General features: G+C 42.8%; 1 protein-coding gene across 2 annotated transcripts; it reads right to left on the reverse strand.

Annotated features, from left to right (window-relative positions):
• Window positions 1-189: 189 nt before the first annotated feature.
• Window positions 190-13584, reverse strand: Prm (Paramyosin). 2 transcript variants are annotated; one of them, XM_017170893.3, is made up of 9 exons: window positions 13191-13584; window positions 12573-12629; window positions 10607-10693; window positions 10381-10547; window positions 7475-8346; window positions 7279-7406; window positions 7096-7208; window positions 1507-2122; window positions 190-1406 (listed from the first exon to the last, which is right to left on the reverse strand). In XM_017170893.3, exons 1-9 carry the CDS (start codon window positions 13311-13313, stop codon window positions 930-932), a joined length of 2640 nt encoding a protein of 879 aa, XP_017026382.1. In that variant the 5' UTR covers window positions 13314-13584; the 3' UTR covers window positions 190-929. The 2 variants fall into 2 exon arrangements, with proteins under 2 accessions (XP_017026382.1, XP_017026384.1); XM_017170895.3 differs by lacking the exons at window positions 7096-7208; window positions 7279-7406; window positions 7475-8346; ... (2 more) ...; window positions 12573-12629; window positions 13191-13584 and adding exons at window positions 4730-5806; window positions 6495-6608; window positions 6683-6789.
• Between the last annotated feature and the right edge of the window lie 1244 nt (window positions 13585-14828).

Genomic DNA, 14828 nt, shown 5'->3' on the forward strand with positions numbered 1-14828 from the left:
TGTATTTAATATGTGAAATATTTAAGGGTCTTATAAGTCAGCCCTTAATTTCAAAATACCCACCTGAGAAAGCGGCTTAACTGACATCTGTGATTAGTTATATTAATATTCATATTAATAAGTAAATTATAGATCTCCCCATTTTAAATTTACTCAAGCCCGCTCAGTACAATTGATTTTCACTTATCATTTCTTATGTGTTATTATTATGAATAGAGTTTCGTTTTTATTGCAAGATACAAAGTAAAAAATGTGAAAATTGCTCAGTTTTGTTGATGTTGATTTAATGTAAAATTCAAATTCGTTACGAGCACACAGAAATTTACCTACTAAACATAAAGCGAACTAAAAACAAATAGTAGAAGCGGTTGTAACTCGGTTAACTCGATGCTGTGGCGTGCTTAGTGGGTTTGCTCATGGTGACGATTGCTCCGATTTCAGATTGGATCCAATCGAACGTTATTGTTCAGCCAACTCTCTTTCTCTCATCTCTACGTACAGTATATAGTATATAGTATATAGTGTATAATATATGGTGTATGGTTTACGGTGTTTGGTCTGTCTCTATCGCTAGCAAAACTCTGCCAAGTTTTCGTTGATTTGTTTTTATTTTTGTTTTTAGGTTTTCAGGTTCATTATTTTAATTAAATTACATGAACTTCAAAATAGTATTATTATTATATAGATAGGATGTGTAGTGTTATGTATTTATAGTGTGTAGCCTATACGAGCCCCGCCGTCCGCCGGTGTCCACTGGGTTCTTGGTCGCGCTCCATCCGGCGTTTGGGGGGTGACAAAAAAATTTAAATTATAAAAACTTTCTCACGCAATTCTCGATCTCGATCTCGGTCTCGGTCTCGGTCTCGTCGTTCTCTAGATCGACTATGAAATGATCTCGGTTCGGGTGCTGGCGCCGGTGTCGGGGCACTCTATTCGGTGATCGTCCTTGTGGTCTCCTGGATGTACACCTGGGATCCGGGCACCGTCGAGGTGGTGACGAACGTGCGGTGCTTGGCGCGGATCAGGTTCAAGTTGGACTCGGCCACATCGGCACGGTCCTCGGCAGCCTCAAGCTCCCGCTGGAAGCGGCGGACACGGGTGGTGGTCTGCTGGGAGACGCCCTCCTGCTCGCACAGCTGGCGGCGGTAGATGTTGATCTTGGCAGTGGACTTGTCCAGAGCATCCTGCAGCAGGATGAGGTTCTTCTGGTCCTCCTCGCACTGCACTATCACCTCCTTGACGGTGCGCTCCTTCTTGCGCAGGATCTTGATGGTCTCGGCGTGGCGGCGCTTCTCCTCCTCCAGCTCCAGCTCCAAGTCGCGGATGCGGGCCTCCAGCTTGCTGATGATGCGCTTGCTGCCGGCGACGGCGTTCAGCTCGACCTCCTCCAAGCGGATGGACAAGTTCTACAGGGGATTTGGGATTAAACGGAGAATAAATGATATTAAATGGATAAGAAATGGGAAAGTGTTGTAATGTATAATTTAGAATTGTTTGACTTGGTACCTTGACTTCGACTTCCAAGGACTTCTTGATGGTCTCCAGCTTCACGATGCGCTCCTGCTCCTCATGCACCTGCTCGACGACGTGCTTCAGCTCCACCTGGACCTTCTGGAAGCGCTCGTCGCTGATGCGCAGCTCCTTGGACACCTCCTCGTAGTCGGAGGCAACGACGGTCAGCTCCTGCTCCAGCTTGGACTTGATGGACACCAGGTTGACATTGGCAGTGGTCAGCTCGTTGATGCGCGTGGTGGCCTCCTCGTACTGCAGCTCGACGGTGCGCTTGGCACGGTTGGCGCTGTCCAGGTGGGAGCGGACCTCCTCCAGCTCACCGTTGAGTCCGGCCAGGCGGCGCTGGGCGATGCCGTACTGGTCAAGGGTGGCCTGCAGCTGGCGCTGCACATCCTCGTAGTGGGCCTGGAGCTCGGTCAGCTGCAGCGACTGCTTCTTGATCACCTTCTGCAGATCGATGTTGGTCTTGTTGGCCACATCCAGGGACATCTCCAGCTCGGTGATCTGGATCTGCAGCTTCTTCTTGATGCGGGTCACCTCGGTCTTCAGCCGGGTCTCCGCCTCGATGACACGGGCATTGAGCTGCTCGATCTCGATGGAGGTCTGCTTGCTGCAGTATGGAAATGTCCGGAATTATAGCAAACATAGAATAGATATTGGAAATTCCCCACAATCGATATCAAGATATCGCCAAATGGAAGTAGTAGCCCCTACAAAAGCGGTGACGGCGATGGCCCTCTGAGGTTTCGCTTTGCTGGCTCTATTTTTGGCCCCAATGTCTGACCCACAAACTGCATTTTTCGCACCACTCAGCAGTCGAGAAGCACTCGCTCAGGTGGTGCTATGGCATTGTCAAAAATGCTTCATTGTTTCGCCCGCTGCTGCATTTGCATTCGCGAATTTCGGTGTATTTTTACGCATGATAAAGACATCGAACTTGTCACAAATAGCTTAGGGGTAACATGCCAAAGTATTTGCTAAGTAGTTCCTTCTCCCCTGCGTTTTTTTTTGTTGGGTTCTTGTTTTTGGGCTAAGTGCATCATGCGTCTATTCTTGGGCGTAGGTGCACTCGTCTTGCCAACTAAATTTGATTAATGTCTGCATTTCTAATACTCTACCTGATTCACTTTCTAAATAGACTTAAACTATGACTAACTAATTTATTTGTTGTGCTTGAGAAAGGTAGAAAAGGCTAGGATAAAGTGGATTGCAACGAAAAATACATATATAAATAAGGTAATTTATTATGATATTTGATATATGAAAAAAGGAATAATTCCGAAAATGCCTATTGATATCTATCTATCTATCTCCTAATATTTTATACAAAAACTTAACCTTAGAAAAGGTTTTATCGGTTATTTTGTGAGACAAACGGGGTTTTATTCTCTTGGTAGTTATAGTTTAAATAAATTAATTACTCAGTTAACAGAGTATCTCTCAATTATATCATAAAAACACGAGTATTAACTGCCAGAAATTCTTCTCTGCGATGATCTTTCTGTTTAGTTGAACGCTCTGATATGTTTTTTTTTTCTAATAGTGGCCCCCGTGTCTTGGTTACTTAATCTTAAAATCGTGTGCTCATTGCTGTCGCCTTGCCAAGGTATTTGCCTTGTCTGTGTGTCTTAGCTAGAAAACTTAAGTATTCCCATTTAGATTTTAATTTTTCCCTGCCATTGTTTTCAATGTTTACGCAAAAATATTTGCTGGGTTTATTTTGTTCTTGTTTTTTTTTTCCTGCTGTCTTTTTCGTGATTGTTTTTGCTGTCATGCGCATCAGTTTTCTTGGGTTTGAAAATAAAATAAATCTCTTGTCGAATTTGAAGGACAAATCCGCAACAATAGTTGGTCGGACCATCTACGCGCAAATCGGGCCGACAGCCTCGAGAAATACCTGGGGGTGGGTGTGGGTGCGAAATATGATCGGAGTGTTGGTTTGAAATCCGAAAATTTTGTGGTTGAATTAACTATAATCCAAATATTTTTAGAGCAAAATGGGAGGTTGCACTAAATAATTGATTCCTTTTTTGATTTATAAACAGATTTATAACTAATTGGAACCTATTCACTTATCAATAATCGAAACTTTGTATAGAAAATCCCACTTTTTTCATATAAATAATTAACATTATTTCAATAACCCTTCATATCTTCAAGCTTTTAAAGCTCAACTTGGTCAACATTTCCCTGACATTGTTGGTAATTAATGACCAAATTGCTGGCGATTTTTAGCAATTAACCATGCGCAAATATGCTGTGCATAAATCTGTATAAATAATTCACAGAAGAGTGCACAACAGACACAATGGGGAAAAAGCAGGCCCAACAAAGTGTACGAAACAAGACCGCAAACTGAGAAAACTCTAGAAAACGAAAATAAATTTTGTGCCAGACAAGAAACGAGAAATAGACAAATAAAGATAGGGACAGGGGTTTCTTTTTTGAGGAAAAAATTAAGAGGATTCTGCTGTGCTCTGGCAAAAATGTTCGCATTTATTACAATTTCCCTGAATTTTGGGACTACAAGGAAAAAACAAATCTGTGGCAACATGCACATATTATTAACTATTTCCTTCTACTCTTTGATAAAAAAGAGCTTCTAAGTAAGGCTTTCATTTCAAAGTAATTATTTTAATTAAATATATGAAGCAGCTTTTTTCGATTTAAATTTAATAGGGATTTCTGTCACATTCCTGAAGATTTTCATTTAAAAATTATATATTTTAGAAATTAGTATTGATCATTACAAGTAACAAAAGTTACTTGATCTCCCATGTATCTTTCTATTTTCTTTTTACTATCTTAGTTATCAGATACATTTTTATGGCCATTCAAGTAATTTTGTTAGCTAAAAACTGCTACCACACATAATTATATATCCTCGTTTTTTGGGAACTTCTAAACTTCCTTCAAATATCTTTTAATATCAAATTCTTCACTCTTTAAAACTGATACCAAAAACTATAATTTCCACACTTTTAAATATATATTTTTTCCGTTCAAAAAATATTAAAATTTCCTTGTTTTGTGTTGCAATTAAAACTTCAAATGAGGATGAGAGCGAAAGGGGCAGGGAATTGGGACTTTAAGGAAGGAGGAAACCACCCAGCCAGCAGGACACTAGTGCTTCCAATACACGTAGCTATAGTCCTTGAGCTTGGGATGGGTGCGCAGGACCTTACGGCAGATCCAACACTTATCCTCGATACCGCACCTGCTGTCCGCGTAGAACTCGACTGTCTTCTGGTTGAGCGTGGATAGCTGCCGCTTCACGTTGTGCAGCGAGGAGGAGACGCGGTGGTCCAGCTTGTCCACCAGCCGGTCGTCCATCAGCTCAATGTGGAGCGTGTGGGCGCGCAGCTGGCCATCGCCGTACGGGGACGATGACCGGGAGCGGGCACGGGATACGGCACGGCTGGATCGGACCAGAGTCTGGGCCATGAAGTCCTCCTCCTCCTTCTTGGCGGTCTTGATGTTCCGCTCCGACTCCGAGAGCAGGGCCTGGGCAATGGCACTGGCGGACTTGCCGCGAATCTGGCGCTTAAAGTCGTCCGACATTTGGTCAATCTCGTTGTCCAATTCTATCTTACGAATACGCTGCAGTATCTTCTGCGTGTCGCGTTTGATCAAATCCTCGAGCTCCTCCTGGCGGCGGCGGCGGCGCTGGCGCGATCTCTCGACAACTGTGTCCGGTTCAAGGTGCTTCGCGACTCGCGTTGCGTCGACGAGCTTCTGCACACTGAATGGCGATCGCTTCTGGGCGCGAAAGCTGAGCAGAATCTCGTCGGCGCGCGCGGCGCAGGTGCGCGAGAGCCGGACGATCTCGTCGGCGTTGTATTGTCGCACCGCGTTCGAGGAGCGATACTGCTTCAGTCCCCGCTCGCTCACCCAGGGCAGGTGGGGCTTCTTCACCTCCAGACCCTTGGCCTTGGCGTCCAGGTAGTCCAGCATCGGCTGGTAAAAGTTCATGGTGTATCCATAGTTGTCCTCATAGGTGTTTGCATGGTGCCGGAAGCGGGAGGGCCGCTGCTGCAGGGCCAGAGACATGATTTCAGGGAAGGGGATTTCTCAGGGAGGGGTACAGGTACAGGTATAGGTACAGGTAATGGGTGTGCGCCTAGAGAGTACTCTAATTAAAGCTACAACTGTCGCTGCTTTGTCGCCTTGTCGCTTGTGGTTCGCGTCGCTTCTTCCTCGGGTTCTCTTTTTGGGGTTTCCTCTGGCTCTTCCTCCCTTCTCAGTTGGCAGCTCTGGCTGCTGCTTTGCAAATAATTTTCAAATTTGTCGAAATCTATAAAAAGATTGCATTTCGTTCTTTCAGCTGTTGGCATCGGGCAAGGTATGAGCATAATGACGACAATAACATCGCCATTATCATCATCATCATCGTCGTTCGCTGGCAGTCAATGGTGGGCTGTACTATGATTGATTCATTTTGGCAGCGAGCTCATAGACAATGTCATAATAGTCGCAAATTTTATGCAATAGCCATGAAAGAGACGAGTATCCTAGACACGGCTATTGAAAACGAGTGGAAATATGGCTTAACTGCCACTTGAACGAAGGTTTAGTGAGCTTTCTTTACAAATTGATAGCTGATTTTATTACAAAATTTAAAAAAGTTATCTCTGGAAATATATTTTATCATCTTCTAAGAAAATATCTTTAATATTTTAAAATTAAATTAAAAGTTATACGTCAAAAAGATAATTTTTGTAATTTCTTTAGTTGAAACGATTTAATTTAATCTTTATCGCAGTGTATATTTTGAAACCAAAAGCCAAGATCACTAAATTGACTCTCTTCAAAAGAAGTCAAGACTATCTTAAGTCACCAAAACTTCTATAAGCTAAAGATCTCCTAAGAGATACTTTAATCTCAAGACTGCTTACAAAATGAATCTTCATTTCTTCTCAGAGATCTGTAATCTCAGCCAAACACTGGTCACCAACTGGAACGTTGTATACGCTTCAACATACCTCTTGCTGGAGAAGAATCTCTTCTTCAAATCGAATGTTTTCTCAATGGGATCTTTCGATTTTCCACAATGAACCCAAATTCTGATTGTGTAATCGCAGCAACTGCGCAATTTTCTGCAGGGGTTTTCAAAAGGGTTTTATATATATTTTATGTACGTTTCATGGAATCTCTGCTGAACCAAACTCACTTCTCGCTTGAGCCTGAGCCGCGTGGGTTTGTGGGATCGGGTGTAGGATCAGATATAGCCTGGCTCCTGAACAGAAAACTAATGCCGTTGCTTTGTGCGCGACTAAAGAACTCGAACTGAACGCTAATAGCTAAATGGGTCAGTTCGCTATCAATTGTGTTGGCAGTGAAGATCGATCGAGAATCAATCGATTGATTTCCCCCCTCAGTACCCCAAAGACGGGGCCTTGCGTTGTATTTTGGTTTTTTTGGGGGGGCTTCCGCTTTGGCTAAGGAAACAACAACCCAGCGATCGACCTTCGTCTGTTGTCGCTGTCAGTTGAGAGCCAGAGGCGGGGCTACTTCCAAGGGGGATTTATGATTATCGATATCAAAAGTTATGCTTCGTTTCCCAGACTATGTCCTATAACTTACCGGATAGCCTCGATCTCCTCATCCTTCTCGGCCAGGCGACGCTCGGCGTCGTGGCGGTACTGGTTGAAGTCGGCGGCCAGGCGCTGACCACGCTGCTCCTCAGCCTTGCGGCCCTATAATATACATCATTAAAAATAAATTAATTAATATGCTCGGAAGGTTGAGTTATTTTTGGGTACGTACAGCCTCAGCCTCCTTGTAGGCGGCGGTCAGCTCATCGCGCTCGTTCTCCAGACGACGCAGCTCCAGCTCCAGCTCGTGCAGGCGACGGTTCAGTTCGTTGATGGCGCCCTTGGCGTCATGCAGATCATCTACAAAGATTTCAGAGATATCATTTATAAATTCAAATATATAATTGATAGTAGACAATAGAACCCACCTCCCAGCTTCTTGTTCTCGCGGGCCAACTGGTTGTTAGAGTCCTTGACCTTGTCCAGCTCATGCACGGTGCGGACGAGATCGGCCTGCTTGTTCTTGAGGTCGCGCTGGCTGGTCTCGTAGAGGACAATGGTCTCGTCCAGACGGCTCTTCAGCTCAACGTTGTGCTTCTCCAGAGTGTTGACCGACTTGGTCAGCTCGCGGCAGCTGTTGTTCGACTTCTCCAGGTCGATGATGAGCACCTCCACTTCGCTGGCCAGGCGGGTCTTGGTCTTCTCCAGATTGTTGACCTTGACGATGAGCGACTCGATGTGCTCCTCGAGCTCGGTGATGCGGACCTGGTACTTGCGGCGGATATCCTCGACCTCTTCGGCGCGGGCAGCCACCTCGGCACTGTACTTGTTCTGCCAGGAGGCGGCATCAGCATTGGCCTTGACCAACTGACGTTCCAAGTCGATGCGGGCCTCCGACTCCTCCTCGAGTTGACTACGAATCGAGTCCAATTCGATCTCAACCTGATGCAGAGAGGATTCGAGCAGCGAGCGACGACGGTCCTCATCCTCCAAGCGGCGGCGGGCGTCCTCCAGCTGGGAGATCACCTGGCTCTTGGAGAACGAGACCGTGTCCAGCTGGACCTTCAGATCTTGGACGTCCTTGATCAGCTCAATGTTCTCCTGCGAGAGGCGGGACTTGTGAGAGGTGATGTCGATCACCGTACGGTTCAGCTCCTCGATCTTCACATTCAGCTCGGTGATCGAGATCTCCAGCTTGGAGATGTGCTTCTCCGACACGATCTTCTCCTTGTTGTAGGACTCGATCTGGGAGAGCAGCTCGTAGACTTCAGCCTGGAACTTGGCCTTGTCCTTCTCGGCTCTGCAATTTGTTTAATAGGTGTTCCGGTTTAGTCTTGGGGTCTTTGATCATGCTCCCGATACTTAGGCATGGTTTGTGAGAGATCGGCCGGGCTGTGAATCGCTAGCAAGCTTGGTTGGATCTGCGAGCTTTTGGCCACCGATCGAGGCTAGTCGGGCGGTGATCGGTTTTTTATCGATCACCCTCCGACTGTTTTATCGATCGGCGGTCGAAAACCCGGCAGTCCAAGGGTTAAAATCATGTTTGGTATGCCTGGAAGCAAGCTTATGAGAATAGGTTTTTCAATATAATAAGGCATGCGGCTCACACGGAATATCTATGACATGACAAGGGTATCTATTTGATCTTTTGTTACGTGGTAAACTTAATCGATTTTATCGAAATCTTTAACTATAACAATTACGATTAGCGATTAATTCGATTAACTTGTGTTTACAGCAAATGAATTAGGTCTTTTACTCAAAAGTAAAGCATAATAGATTGATATACTTTTACTTGTTACATTTAGTTTTTTAATTATTGAAGAAATTTTTATGTATCTAAATATCGAAGCAGATATTAAAAAATTTATATTTTATCTGAGATTTACTATATCAAGAAAACTAATGCCAAAACAGCAACCGTTATCAATGTGTAGAAAAGATATTTTCGATAATATGAAAAATATATTTGATACATATTGATGAGAGTTCTCTAATGTCATTGTATTGATCATATTTAAGTTATTTGCTGTAGAACAGATTACAACAATTCTTCAAAATCTATTAAAGACTAAATTGTACATATAAAAAGCAGAGAAATTGCAACAAAAATCAAATAAATCCCATGTTGTTTTCATCATTGATCGAATTTTTAATTCAATCCAAGGCATTCGCCAGCTTTTCCACCTGCCGCTGGGCACGATCGGCGCCGATCCGTGGATCGGTGCAGCCGACCTTTCCCACCCGCCAGCTGAAAAGCCAGAAAACGTATCGAATTTCCATAATACACGGTGCGACGGAGCGGGACAGCAACAAAAACAATCAACACAGTTTTGTATATGATTCAATCAAAGACATATTTGGGTTGGGCGTTGGTGCGAACGGGCGAGCGAGAGCGGCAACAAAGAGCCTCTCCGCTCAAGAATGTAGATGAAAATTTCAAAATTTCTATAAATAAATGAAAAGCGAAAAAAAAACAACAAGACAGTGGAAAGGAAAATATTTGGCCCGCTTGCTTTTTGTTGGTATGCGTATGGGAATTAACATATGGAGGAAAGTTTCGCCAACGAAGCCCCACAGAGCTTTCCGCGGAGAGCTTTCCCAAGCGAGCGGGACAGCTGGCTGATCTTCCGTTTGTGCTCTGTCTTTGTCTCTAAACGGAAGTGCGCAAACTCGGGCGCACCTACGGAACATTAGTGCTGGGATATCCCAGAGATACACGCGAAGATGTATCCAAGAAACTGGACTGAATCCCTCAAGGCCCTAGATAATCACTTGCATTATCAATTTAGTACTTGGAAAATAATTTACTAGGTGATTAAGTCGCTTAGCCTTGAATCGCAAACCGATTTCCACATTCTGCGGAGGAGCAGATGAATAAGAAGAATTCTTTGCAATTTATTTTTGGAAATCGCCCGCTTCGATTTGGAAATATGAGAGGCGGACGCCCCGGCAACCGAAAGTTTTCTCGATTCTTCGGCCCCGCATTTGTGTCAATAGAACTTGCAAGCCGTGCAACTTTATGTTTTCTTTTTGGCCATTTCGCATGTCATGGCATTTTGATGAATTGTTTATGATCTGTTTCGATTTTGGTTTCTTTTTTTTTTTTGTGGGTCAGCGGGGCAGCACAAGGTTAGCGGTGGCATTGTTGTCTTACTGCACGAGATCTCGAATCTAGATCTCGATCTAGTTCTAGATCTAGAGGCATTGAAATGTCCGCCAGCTGACGCCAATCGATCATCGTTATGGGAGTGTGTTTGCGGGGGATGGATGGACAGCTCAGGATGGAGATGTTTACGCTTTTTGGAGGCAGTGTGCGGATGGAATAGCCTACCTAGCCTTGTTTTTCGTTAGGATTTCAACCTGCTCCTGGAAATCCGTGATAATTTCGTTGTGCTTTTTCTTCAAAAGCGTGGCGGTCTCCTCCGATTCAAGATGAACATCCTCCAGCAGCTTGCGCAGCTTCAGCAGCTCAGCGTCACGCTTGCGGTTGGCTTCAAACTGGCAAATAATATAAGCTTAGTTTCGGTGTATCTAATAATATAACCCAAGATACTCACTTGATGTTCAGCACCACCCTCGGCCTCCTCGAGACGCTCGGACATCTGAATGACCTGAACGCTGAGATCGGCTTTCTCGCGCTCGATCTGCAAGGTAACAGGAAATCCACGATTAGTTTAAGGTTTTCTCATCATATATAAGACCCAATAATTCTTGTAATATTTCTGAAGCCTATTTCATAATCTTTACATATCTAAAATATGAAATTCGAAATTTCATAATCGAAAGAACCTATAAATATCACGCCTCAGACAACTCAAACGGTCCATAATAAAAATTATAAGTCACATTAATCAGTCAAAAATAATTATGCACATGCAACACCTAAAATAACAATGGCATCATGCCAAGAAATCCTCCACGCCGAGGTGTATCCATATAGTCCGATTGCATCTGCGATCTGCCGTATATATCTTTTGTGGGGGCGGGCGGCTTGCATTTCCAAAAGGCACATTTTTCGAAGGCATTTTTCGCCTGAATAGAAACATTTTTTGTGTCCGTTCAGTCTCTCGGAATCTAAACATTTGTATTTCGCCGAATGTCGACCTCGTTTTGGGCCAATTTTTGTGCGAATTGTAATTAAAATAGGTTTTACGAGGGCTCTGTGCTATTTGTTTGGCTTTTAAAATGAACATTTTGCAAGGAACTGCCTGAGAAACTCTTGTTATTCTTCTAGCTTTAATCTTTGGGATCCCCCCAATATGTGTTTGGACCTTAATGTTTATGGTAATACCTAGGCGGACATGTGTTTGCTCATTTGGCATAACGGAGAGTTGCCGCTGGCCACAAAGGCCACGTAAGAACGGGTCGTAAATCCATTTGCGCCATATGTATCTTGTAGATACATGTTTTTTTTTTTGCATATAGATGTGGGATTTGGATACGAAAATCTGGCAGAGGCGGTGTGAAGATTTTTAATGTGCATGAAAATTATTTAATTTTCCCACAAACACACAGTCACAGGGGAAGATTTTCCGAGCGGATTTTCGGAGAGGATTTTCTGAGCGAAATTTTGTAGCGAGGAAGAGAACAGATGATGATGATGGCTTTTGGCCACTTTATTTTCTTTTCTTCTCGCGGCCGTTGGGCTGTTGGCTGCTGGCTGTTCATATTTTTGTTGTTTTTCAAGTTAATCATTCGCTTCTGTGTATTGAATGTCGTGCGCTAATTTTAGCCATTTTGTTCCATATTATGAGCGTGTGCGTCGGTGTGATATGCTGGCTTGCGGGGTGAGTGTATGTGTATAAGGCGAAAGTAATTAAAGTTATTTCCAACAAAATATAAAGCACACATTCTTGGCCAGCCCCTGCCATTCCCATTGCGATTCCGAATCCGATTCCGATCTGGGGCCGCATTTTCTAAATTTGTAATGCCAAACAGGAGCGCCCGCTGAATGAAGTGCACTTTTCCGCTCTCTCTTTGACTTTGCAAAGCCAAAGGAAAGCAGGAAAAGTCAGAAGAAAAATCATTTATCAAGCGATTGAAGTTCAATGCACATCATTATCATTTACTTTCACACTTTCGGGAACTCTGCGAAGGGTAGTTTATTCTTAGACGCTTAGCTTTCTAGCTGCAATTTGCCTTTACATTTGTTTGCTGCGTTTTCTATCGGTCTGTCTATTTTGATTTTATTTTGGTTTGCTTTTCCACATATTTTTGCTGTTTTTAGGGTGACATTTGCGAGCCGACAAAAGTGAAATTCGCATTTTCCTGGCGCCTTTCGCTTCGGGGAATGTTTTTAACCCGCCTTCGAGCAGGTGGAAGTGGATTGTAATATATCTAATTAAAGTTATCTCAAAATCTAGAAAAATGTATAACTATTCTCAAAGTATGACTCAATTAGTTATAGATTTTCTTTACTTAAAAAAAAAACTTAATCTCCTTTATACAAAAATATTATAACTTATATGCAAAGTAAACCCTTTTAAAATCCCCTTAATATTAACATTAAATACAATTACTCACCCTTTGACGCAATTCACGTTCAACTTCAAGATCATCTTGGAGCAAACGGATCTTGTCCTGCAAGAAAATGGTGGATACATTTATTCAGAGGGATCTTTCATGGGCTTAATAATTTATATTTTTGAATTTATGGCACTATTAGCACAGCATTGGTTTCTTCACAAATATTTTTCTTCGATGATTTCTTTTTTTTCGTATATGTATATATCGCTCGGCGGTGGCCATTACATAATTTTTAGCAATGCATATGTATATACAGACACGTATAGATACATATAGACATCTAGAATTTTGCTTCACCGAAAATATTCTATATTTCCACACACAAGAACGCGGCGAGAACTTAGCACACGAATATATATCTACGGTATATATGTGCCTTTGATATAGAGTGTAGATGAATTTTTCGGGTTTTTTACTTTGTTTTTCTTGTATTTCTGTATATTTTTTTCTTGATTATTTTGCGCTTCTACACACAGATACCGCGAAAGGCGAAAGAGAGAGAGGAATTCTCGTAGATTTAATAGAAATTCGGCGCACACGCATTTCGATTTTCGATTTTAATCCCTGGCATTGGTCCGCGGATCTTCAGGGGACCATCCGCAGGGGATCCCTTACCTCCAAGCGGGAGAGCGAGCTCAGGTCCTGGATGTATTCGATGTTGACATCGGCGGCACCGGGTCCCGTGGACGTGGCCCGGTAGGAGTATTTCGAGGAGCGGACAGCCTGCGATGACGACATGTTGCTAGGTCAGATTTTCAGAGACTCAGAGATGGGGGTTCTCCAAATGGATGTGAAAATTATGCGATCGATCGGTTCGCGTGAGTCGCGATTCAAAACTTAATTGTGATTATTTTCCTCTCAAGCGAAAATCTCTACAGCACCGCACGCAGTTTTGTAGTTGTCACCGAGTCACCGAGAAAATTCGTAATAAACGTCGGAGTAAGGCTGGTGATCTACTGAACAAGAGATCCCGTTGTCGTTCGAATAAAGAGTATTTCGTTGATTTGGCCGCTGGTCGCTGGTGAATTCGTCTATTTCAACGATTTCCTCGGCTCCCTTCGGCGGCGATCGGGCCTCTTCGGCGCCGTTCGTGTGGTCTTCGTCGGTTCGAGTGGCTTTTCCGTGGAGCTACATATCCCTCCTCCCAGTGGGGCTCTGCTCCCGAAAAACTTTCGAGTGGCTTTTCACGCGCCCGGCGTTGTGTTGTGTTAATTGCTCAGTTGTGTGGAACATTCTTTGATATTCCCCTTTGTGTGAACGCATTTTCACGCCACCTAAGGGGGGCCACTGTGAAAATAAACTCGAAAACACACACGAAAAGCACCTCGCTCTTCGTTTTTCTTTCTACTTTTTTTTTTTCTTACCTGTAATTAGCCTGTGTCATTTGGCCGCTGGCCGTGCGTTTCATTTTGTGTATCTAGCGTCTGGCCAAAATGTATCTACACATAAATTTTCCCGACTCTCAGGCCCGTACATTTAAGTCATGTTGAAATATTTGGCATCTTCTTCTGCCGATCATAAAGTTCATAATTTATACATATTTATTGGCTCATTTAGTTGGTTCATGGGATATCATTATGTTTGTTTGCTATTCGGCATTGCTTAAACAATATTACAGCCCAGAGTTATAGTTATAAACATTAGAATATTGGGGTAGAAAAAGGCAAACAAATTGGGAAGATAATATCCAAATAATGTGATTGATTTGAGAAAACCCCATGAACAGTTTTTTAAACTATCTTTGTTTTACAAACAAGAAACTGTATTTTGATATATATTATTTTATATTAATAAATGTATACCTAAAAAGTGATAGCTAGTGAATTTTAATTCCCACAGGAGATATAATACTAATCCAAAGATTCTCTGCTTGTCAAGGTTGCTCTGCTAAAATACTACTGAAATATTGAAAGATAAGTAAGAACAAGACAATAAACTAGATATAGCTTTACAAAAATAAGCAATTATAGTTCCTTTTATCTTAAGAGTACAGGAATATATCAATACACTATTGATGTACTAAATAAAGTCTCGTCTAAATAATTAGATAAAGCTATACCTTAGAACCTCTGCTAACTTATACTTTGACCATATTTACCTAATCTGATGTATATACTTTTGCCTACATTGTTTGAATCAAATAGAAAATACATTTAAAGACCCTAGCCAATTTTCCCCTCACATATATATTATGCAGTCGCCAGAGGTATTACCAAACTTTTAAGCCAACAGCAAATATCATAAAAGTGTCAT

Source organism: Drosophila kikkawai, chromosome 3L (genome assembly GCF_030179895.1).
Source record: "Drosophila kikkawai strain 14028-0561.14 chromosome 3L, DkikHiC1v2, whole genome shotgun sequence".
Lineage (NCBI taxonomy): Eukaryota > Metazoa > Arthropoda > Insecta > Diptera > Drosophilidae > Drosophila > Drosophila kikkawai.